The sequence below is a fragment of the Saimiri boliviensis genome, chromosome 4 (genome assembly GCF_048565385.1).
Source record: "Saimiri boliviensis isolate mSaiBol1 chromosome 4, mSaiBol1.pri, whole genome shotgun sequence".
In the NCBI taxonomy this organism is placed as follows: domain Eukaryota; kingdom Metazoa; phylum Chordata; class Mammalia; order Primates; family Cebidae; genus Saimiri; species Saimiri boliviensis.
This window is the reverse complement of record NC_133452.1, coordinates 26354393-26364263: the sequence shown is the minus strand read 5'-3', so window position 1 is coordinate 26364263 and position 9871 is coordinate 26354393. Positions and strand designations below refer to the sequence as shown.

General features: G+C 47.6%; 1 protein-coding gene across 4 annotated transcripts in view; it reads left to right on the top strand.

Annotated features, from left to right (window-relative positions):
* Positions 1 to 2660: 2660 nt before the first annotated feature.
* Positions 2661 to 9871, top strand: part of PHACTR2 (phosphatase and actin regulator 2) — a 302003-nt gene continuing 294792 nt past the window's right edge. For 3 of the 4 annotated variants that reach the window (XM_039465367.2, XM_074397354.1, XM_039465369.2), the window contains exon 1: positions 2661 to 3083. In XM_039465367.2, coding sequence (XP_039321301.1) covers positions 2867 to 3083 — 217 coding nt within the window. In that variant the 5' untranslated portion in view covers positions 2661 to 2866. The remainder of the gene's footprint in view (positions 3084 to 9871) is intronic. The other variant, XM_039465372.2, reaches the window with a different exon arrangement.

Below are 9871 nucleotides of genomic sequence, written 5' to 3'. Positions count from 1 at the left end.
ATTTGAAGTAACTGTAAAATCCATCTCAGTGTGCTTTCAATCTTATCGATGACCTATTGTCTAAAGTAATGCATAGTTAATTCTCTGAGGCAGAGATATCTTTTTTCCTGTAAGAAACTACACAAGATATCAAGAAAGTAAGGCAACATTCGGAGCAGTATACATTTAAACAGACTGTTAGCAGAAAATATTTAGAGCAAGACCAGACAACATTGGCTGACTTTGTGAAAAGAGACCTGTATTTGAACAGATTTATTAATTTTGTTATTTTATTTTATTTTGAGATAGGCTCTTGCTCTGTTGCCCAGGCTAGTGTGCAGTGGCATGACCATAGCTTACTGTAACCTTGAACTCCTCGTTCAAGCGATCCTCCTTCCTCAGCCTCCCGAGTAGCTGGGGCTAGACGCTTGCCCCACCAGCTGGACTAAATTATTTTTTATTTTTTATTTTTGCAGAGATAGGGACTTGCTAAGCCTGCCCAGGCTGGTCTTGAACTCTTTGCCTCAAGGGATCGTCTCACCTCAGCCTCCCAAAATACTGGCATTACAGGTGTGAGCCACCGTGGATGGCCTGTATTTGGACAGTTTTGCAGCACCGTGCTTGGCCTGCATTTGGACAGTTTTTACAGCAAAGATGGAATAATCCTAACTTCCCTACAGAGTTCCTATGAGAATTATAGGGGAAAGCTCTTTTAAATGATCAAGGGTGAGCTTTGTATGTGTGTGTGTGTGTGTGTGTGTGTGTGTGTGTGTGTGTGTGTATCATGACCTAGTTGCTACAAAGGGCTTTGTGCATATGAGTGTGTTTGTCTAGCATGCACTCCTGGTTTTTGTTCGAATTTTCTCTTACCTTCTTGATCAGGTTTGTTCTCTTATTAAATGATAAAATATGTGCAAAATGCCTGACACAGCATGTGGAATAGGGGTGTGCATGTTAACAGGAGTACTTGCTAGCACCATCCCTTCTTTTCCCCCCATATCTCTATCTCTTCCCATTGGCTATCTATGGTCTGTGGGTGAACCCAGGAACATTCCCTTTGCTCTGAACTTTCAGAGGACTGGTGACTCCTGAGCCTGACTTACAGTCTTTTAGTTCTGGGCAAGTCACAACCTGGGGGCCTAATTGTAAAACTGATAAAGCCTTGGTTTTGAAATCAACAGCTGAATCGGCATAATCTCCACTGTGCATTTTGCAAAATCCTACAAGGTGTAGCATTAACTAAGATATTTCTAATCAATGCAGTTGTCTTTCCGTTAGAAAGTGTTGCCTCAGACATCAAATCCATGACATTTATTTAGCTCTCAGGAGGCTGGCCTTTTAAACATGACGTTTGAGTATTTACTTATGAAGGAGTTCAGAAAATGCTGCCCCCGAATATGCTGCTTTGGCAGGCTGGTTACTTTAAATTGAGGGTGCTTGGGGAAGAGCAACTGCAAGAAGGAGCTTTCTCTGAACTTCCTTTTATCTGCCTAAAGACAGATCCTCCAGCCTGTAATCCCAGCACTTTGGGAGGCTGAGGCGGGTGGATCACCTGAGGTCAGGAGTTCGAGACCAGTCTGGGCAACAAGGTGAAACCCCGACTCTACTAAAAAAAATACACACACACACACACATACACACACACACACACATATGAAAATTAGCTGGGTGTGGTAGCAGTCACCTGTAATTCCAGCTACTTGGGAGGCTGAGGCAGGAGAACAGCTTGAACCGGGGAGGCAGAGGTTGCAGTGAGCAGAGATTGCACTCCAGTCTGGGAGACAAGAGCAAAACTCCATCATTCCTCTAAAAGGAGCTCATCTGTCAGGAGTGGGAAAATCTGGGATCACGGCAGGCCCAGACAATTACCTGTTCTTCTGCTAGAAAACAACTCATTACCTGATCAGCTTTTGAAAATCTGCACGAGACAACCTTTATTCTTTATACACTTCTCCCCACACTCTCCCATAACTTCACCTGTGCCCACCCTAAGATCCAAAATTCTGTTCTTTTCTGTAACTCAGGATGCTATACAAGCTTCAATCATCTGACCCTTTGAGCCCCATATTTTGTGAAACTCCTGTGTGAATGCTGGTAATTAAAATGGGTTTTCTTTGTCCTGTTAATATGCCTTATGGCAATTTAATTAATAGACCAGCCAAAGAACCTAGAAGGGTGGATGGAAGCTACTTTTTGCTCCCTGCACCCAGTAGACGGATACCCAGGGATGTGGACAATAGTGAGAGGTAGAGGTGGGCTTTGAGGGCAAGGGGTGTGGGTGTGGGTGGGGAAGGGCATTAGGCTTCATTTCACAAGGGACTCCAGAAACTGCCCCTAACCCACCCGGCAAGTGCAATGCCTTTTCACGCCGGAGTTTCCTATCCGTTAACCAGGTATGATCATTCTTGCTCCATCACAGGGCGGCTCACGTCTGTGTACATGGCACCCCCACCCACCACAATGGAAATGATATCGTTAGCTCTGACCTTGCATCCGAGCTCCTGAAGCCCAAACTCGGCTTTTCTGCGGCCGGATTGCTGGGTGAACAGGACTCCGTGGAGGGGACACCCTGCTGCCATCCTGCCCGGGGCCGCTGACCGGGGCTTGGGGGCGGAGCAGCCGGGCAGGTTCGCGGGCACCGAGGGCGGCCCAGCTTTGAGCGCCTGCTGGAGCGAGAGCCGGCTGTAGGCGGCTCCTTCCTGTGCAAACTTTTCTGTCCTCTTCCTCCTCCCGCCCTCCGTACCGGCTCCTCGGCGCCCGGCGTCCACCTCCCCGCCCTTCTCGCTGCCTCGGAGTTGCGGCGCGCGGGGCAGAGCCCGGCAGCAGCGGGCAGCGCAGCCCTCCGCGCCAGCCCCACCCGGTGCTCCGGCCCCGCCTCCAGGAGTCGATGGCCGAGGCGGGCTCGCGTCCCGCGGGGTCCCCGGGCGATCCGGCCAGGCCGGCGGCGGCGGTCTCAGTCCCCGAGCCCGAGGCGTCCATACCGCCGCCGGCGCTTGCCCTGCGCTGGCTTCCCGGGGACCCGAGCCCCCGCGGCCGCTCGCAGAGCGACCTCTCCTCGTCCTCGAGCAGGGGCCGCCCGCTCCGGGTCCACATCTCCGGCTCAGGTAAGGGCGGCTCGGGGCGCTGGCCGGGGAGGGCCGGCCGCGGGCAGGTGGCCGCGAGGGTGACGCGGCCAGCCAGGGGCGCCCGCGGGCACTGGACAGGCAGGCTGGCGGCAGGGTGGGGTGGGAGACAGGGGAGGGCGGAGGCCGAACTCCCTGCACCGCCGCCTCCTTCTCGGCTGCCGGGGCTCGGCGACCCTCGGCGGAAGATGCTGAAAGCAGGCGACCGCTTGGTGCGCTTGGGTGGGCGCTCGCCTTGCGGGGCGAGTGTGCAGCCTGGGTTGGGTGGGGAGCGCTCCCGCTCGGCTCCGCGGCGCCAGGCAGCATCGCAGCTCAGCTTCGGAGGCTTTTCCAACAGAAGGAGGAACCTTCTAGGTTTTCGGCGCGACTTTTGTCCCTTGGAAGGGTGCGGCTCCCTCACTTCGTGGGCTGGGGCCAGTGCAGGTCTTGGGAGGCCTCCCAACTGCTCATAGTTCTGAAATAAAGACTCCTTTTGGGGGTTGCTGGAAAGAGAACCCGGAATATGAGTTTTACCTCCTTGCAAAAACCCATGCAGTTGATGGGGAGGGCAGGGGAGAGTTTGGCGGGCTGTTTCTGTAGCTCATCCTTTAGATGTTTGAAAAAGCCTCTGCCAGGCGCGGTGGCTCACGCCTGTAATCCCAGCGCTTTGGGAGGCTGAAGGCCTGAGGATCACTCGAGGTCAGAAGTTTGAGACCAGCCTGGCCAACATGATGAAACTTCATCTCTACTAAAAATACAAAAAATTAGCTGCTGTGGTGGCGCATGCCTGTAATCCCAGCTACCCAGGAGGTTGAGGCAGGAGAATCTCTTGAACCCTGGAGGCGGAGGTTGCAGTGAACCAAGATCACACCACTGCACTCCAGCCTGGGCGACAGAGTGAGACTCTGTCCCACCAAAAAAAAAAAAAAAAAAAATCTCAAGCCCCCTTTGCAGTAGCACTAGCCCATTGCGTCCTCAGAGGCTGCCCTGTGCCCAGTGTACGGGGACCGACAGAATCAGGAACTCAGCAGAGGCCGAAGCTGTCAGCCGTTTTGTGTGACATTGGGCAAATCACTTAACCTTGTCTCTCTAATCTCAGTATTGAGAGAGGTAATGATAGTATGGTACTACCGCATCGGGAGTTTATGAGGATTAAATCATCATTTTAAAGCTGCTTTTGAACAAGGCATTAGCCTAAGAACTGTAGGACTGTTTTTAGAAAGTTCACCAGATGTGTCAAGTTTCCACCAGTTTTGTGATGTGCAATCTGTGTAGGATGCATGGGAGCTGGGAAACTAGAAATGAAGCTAGCATCAAAACTACCTATAGCAGCAAAAGCCCCTGCCGGCGTGAATGTGCGCAGTACCCCTACCACTGCCAAGGTTTTCAGTATCTGTGCTCGGGGATCAGGCCTTCTTCGGGCTCTAACTCAATCTCACCTAAAAATTCCTGTTCAAAAAAGCACATTTCCATGCCTCTAACTCGGCTTCAGCTGGCTGACTCTCTTTCTCAACATAACCTTCTGTCTTCTTATTCTTATCATATTGTTTTTGCCACCCAACATGTGTACTTGAAACATCTCAAAAGCATTGTAGATCGCATTGGATGAAACGAGTCAGAACTCTTAAAATGGAGGTAGTGGGATACTGATCACGGGATTTGCGTAAAGAGTCTTCTTCTGAATTTGCCTTGTGGAAAGCATTGAGTCCAAACATGTTTTTACCACCTGCTCTTGGTGTCTTGGCCAAACTGAACTCGAGCCATGGATTATTTTGACTGATTTTTACAAAGATAAACTGTTCAGAGACTCTCAAGAGACCACTGAGAGTTCATCCAGTTGGTGATTGTAGATAAAGTATAGCTTGTATCACCATTTTTCATTTTCATAGATGGAAATCATGGCCTGTGTGCTGAAAAACAATAGGAAAGACATTTAAAATCTGAGTGTGCCAAGTGTACATCCTGTGAACCGTGGGCTCCAATTTATGAAATTATTTTTCTTCCAAGGACTCTTCATATTTTCTGTGTCCTCTTAATGGATGCTAGGAAGTGACACCTTTCAGCTCAGTTGTCTCCTGTGTCACAGGATGCTGACACACGTATAGAAGAGTGAACTTTCATGTGACTGATTTCATTTTCAGAACGGAGCCTTGGATCCCTTTAAGAGCAGACTAAATGTGATCAGGAGCTCCCTGCTTTTAGAGTAAGAGAGAAAAAGAATGAGCAGGTCTTTCACTGACATACGGTGTTTTCCCCCCGACTGCCCCACAGCCTCGGGAGCCTCGGTAAGCCATGCAGGATGGATCCGAGAATCGGCAAGATGACTGTGCTGGGATCTCTGAATTATCTTAGAGGCATAATAAGAAAGTTACATACCTGGTAAAAACATTCCCTTCTCCTGATGCTATAGTAGCCCCATTTCCAGCCTTTCCCCAGAAGCTTTGGGCACACACACAGGCAGCACCGAGAGCAAGGTCATATGTGGCTTTGCCAAAACAGCCAGCATCTGTGGCCTCATTGCAGAATCTCAGGCCCCACCCCACACCTGCTTAATCTGAATCTGCATTTTAATAAGATCTCCAGGTTCTTAGATACCTTCCAGTTTGAGAAGTGCTACTCTCCCACACGGGCTTTCAGACTTGGCTACACATAGGAATTGCTTGGGGAGATAACAACAAAACAACTTGTGGCTGGGACCCACACCTGGGGATTCTGATTCATTGGCATCAGGTGCAGCCCGGGCATTAGACGATGCTAATGAGTAGCAAAGTTTGAGAACCGCTGTCCTGTAGCATATATGTCACCCTGGCTTGCTGCCGTATGTGTGGTGATACCGTGGTACAAGCGTAAAGTTAAAGAATGTGTTTTAGTATTTTCTCACATCCCTGTTGCTACAACCCCTCTTATACTGCTGCAGCCTCCCAAGCAGCCTTCTTCACTCCTATTTTTGATTCCAGCTAGTTGTCAAATGTTCTTCCTAAAGGATAATTTCTAATCATGAGTTAACTCCCTGCTATAAGTCCTTAGAATAGTGTTGAGAGGAAAAGGAAATCACCTTTTGCAGTGACAGTGGCCTGAAAGGGAGAAGAGGAAGGGGAAGAAACAGTGCTTGCCAAGAACGATCAGAGAACAGCCTCCTTCCAGAACCATCTACCATCCTTGCTACCTGCAACCATTACCCCAACCCCCCTGCCACAGCTCCCCCTCCATCCTTCTTTCCAGGAAAGAATAATAAAAACTTGGAACTCAGCCTCTAAAAACTTGCTCACTGCTTTAATCAGTCAATCCAATACTAAATATATATATATATATATATATATATATATGTATGTATACATATATATATGTATACATATATATATATACACATATATATGTATACAAAAAAAGAAGAAAAAAAATATATATGTATATATACATATTTTTGAGACAGAATCTTGCTCTGTTGCCCAGGCTGGAGTGCAGTGATGCAATCTTGGGTCACTACAACCTTCGCCTCCTGGGTTCAAGCAATTCTCCTGCCTCAGCCTCCCGAGTAGCTGGGACTGCAGGCGTGTGCCAGCACACGCAATTAATTTTTTTATGTTTTTAGTAGAGACGGGATTTCACCATGTTAGCCAGGATGGTCTCAATCTCCTGGCCTTGTGATCCTTCCGCCTTGGCCTCCCAAAGTGCTGGGATTACAGGCGTGAGCCACCACGCCTGCCTAAATATATGTTTTTAAAGACCTATTCTGTGCTAGCACTGTTGATAGATACTGTGAAGATACCCCAAGAGAATCGGCTTCCCCTGACTATACTAGATTATTACTAGATTTTCATCAAGAAAAGCATCTCAGACTTCAAGGGATTTTATTTAACTTCTGGCTTAAGGAATTTTTAACATAAGAATGCATGTGCTTTGTCAGAAAAACAAACAAACAAACAAAAAAAAACAAAAAACAAAAAAACCCAAGCCAGTTTTATATTTCAAAATCTACACAGAAAAGTTAAGAAAATAAAGTATTTTCAAATAAGTAGTTATTAAAGCTAGAATTGAAATAACAGTGGAATTAATGAATAAACTTTTATTGAGTTTATAAAAATGCAGATTGATTTTGCCATATGGTTTTTGAACTCACACTTCTGGAATTCAACAAAAGTCCTGAACTTATTTTTCTTTTTCTGAGACAGAGTCTTGCTGTGCTGCCCAAATTGTAGTGCAATAGCTATTCACGAGCACAACCACAGTGTATTGCAGTCTCAAATTCTAAGGCTCCAGGGATCCTCCTGCCTCAGCCTCCTGAGTAGCTGATGTTATAGGAACGTGCCACTGCTCCCAGCCTTGGATTTTAAAAATTCAGTATTTCCTTGTAAATAAAGTGATGTTTAACTCAATATTTAGAGTAAAATCTTGAAACAAGGTTCCCATAGTATATGGTCAGGCATTCCCTTAAGTTTTAGACCAATCCAGTTCAGTATTAGGAGCTCTGATAACTTTAGTGGTTTCTGATGTGCTCTTCTGATAAGCCCAGTGTTTGGTAAGTAAATACTGAAGACACACAGCCCAGGGCACAGACCATGTAAGGATTCAGCAGGTACTCACTGTCGGCCTACTGGGTTCCAGGTGCTGTTCTGGACCTGTGTGGGCTGTAGGGAGGACCAAAAGATGTTGATTATTCTCATGTGATGACGCTTAGTCTTGCACATTGCACATTGGGCTACCTAGATCGAAGAACCATTTGAGTCACCTCCAAAAAAAAAAAAAAAATGTAGTCTAGGTGTATGGACCACATCACTAGCTTAGTGTGCAAATACCGTCTCATCTTTTAATTACTCTGATTCATCTCTTCAGTATCCCTGTGCCCTGGTATATACAGGTATAGAGGTAACAGCAAATCCAGGATCTCTTTCTCGTGTCTTTAATTCCTGGTGTGTTCGGTGCTAAGTGGAAGTGAGAATTCCAGCATACCTCAATCGCACTCACTGCTGTCAGTTCATACTCACCGCTGCCTGGCCACTGCCACCAGATGCTGCTGCCCAAGACCAGTTCTGCTGTGGAGGGTCACCTGTGCCTTTGGGGGAAGCCCGTGCTTGATCATCCCTTGCTGGGCCTTCTACTGTGTTTCTTACTGACCTCCAAGGTTAGGACTCTTTGAGTTGCTGCTTTGTGCCCCAAAAGGGTGGCTGGGCCCTAAGAGGCTTCTGAGCCCCAGCCACGAACTGAGTGGCAAGTGCCCTAGGCCAGAAACAATAAACACCTGCTCACTTTACATTTGTGTAACTCAGAGTGGGCTTTTACCAAAGACCATCTGGCTCTAAGTTTACTTTCTGTCTCTCTCTCATCAGGGAACAGCAAGACCACCCTGTCCAGGCCAGCTTGGGCAACCCAAGAGGGTGCTGGATGGAGAGGGTGTCTGTGGGCACAGGTCCAGCCTGTGCTTTGCCCAGGTCAAGGTATGCACCTGGTGTGGACATGTGTACCTTCCTTATCCCACAGGGGGAGCACCCTTTTCTTTGCACAAAGGCCATGAGCCTCTCACCTACCCAGGAGGCTGACCACTGGTCAGGCTTCATTCCAGAAGGGGCACTTCCTAATTCTCACTGAGTTACCATAGCAGCTGATGACAGTTCTGTATTAGAGTTTGGCACATTTGAAAAGTCAGCTTCACCTGTTAAGTCAGGAGGCCCTTATTAGATCAGATTGCACCTGACCTGGGGCTGACACCTGAGAGTTCTCAGGAATTGAGGCAACCAATTCCTCTTTCTCTTACCCTTTCCTAGGCTGGCATGGTTTCAGCGGACTTGAGCTTCTGTCTCTCTGTTGATCTGCTTTCTTACTCTCTAATCAAGACAGATTCTCTCTCCTTCACAGGTGCTTCTTCATCCATGTACTTAAAATGGCACATCAGGTGTCCCACTTACTTGACAGCAATCTTCCCTTGTTTCCTCCTAGCTCTTGCCTTGTCTTTACCTGGAGGCATTTCTTCATATTTTGTAGTTCAAATTCTCTATAAAGACCTGTTGTGTGAAGTCAGCTTTATATAACAAGACAGAGATCATATGCCCCAGAGGGGCCTGTGAATTGGTTGCCTTTGATCAGATACCCACTGGAGCCCAAACCAGATGTGGAATATGAAGTCACTATGCCAACATGGCCACGTAGAAGGGACTGAGCCTGGCCAGTTTCCATCCATCCATCCATCCATTCATTCAATCCATCTTTAATGAAGGCTGCTATGCACCAAGTACTGTCTCAGGCGTTGGGCAGACAAAGGTGAACAGATGTGATTCTGTGTTTCTGGAGTTAGACTGAAAGCCGAGAGGATATTCAGAAAGGGCGTGGCAGGCCAGATACAGCAGCATCTCCAGTGATCTATGCTGTATGCCATGCATGATGCTCAGTAAATAACATGATGATGATGATGATGACTGTTCTTGTTTTCAGAGGATGCATGAACAGCTAATTTACTTAAGCTAGTTAAGCTCTAGTTTGCATCAGTACATCAATGGCAGCTCTGAGACAGATATTAAAGCTGTGGATTTATTCTGGGCACTAGCTACGGCTGGAGATGCTCTGGGCGAGGGCATGTCTTGATTTTTCATTTATTCATTCAGGCAACATACTGCTAATGGGCTAACACAGAGGTGCAAAGACATCCCTCAGAAACTCACAGTTTAGTGGGGAAAGACAGGCCAATAAGCCAAAGATCACAGTGCAGTAAAGTATAAGCAATGATTAGTGCTCTGTCCTGGGCTTGCAGGATCAGCTGTAGGAGGATCAGCTGTAGGGAATGCCTTAGGAGAGAAAAG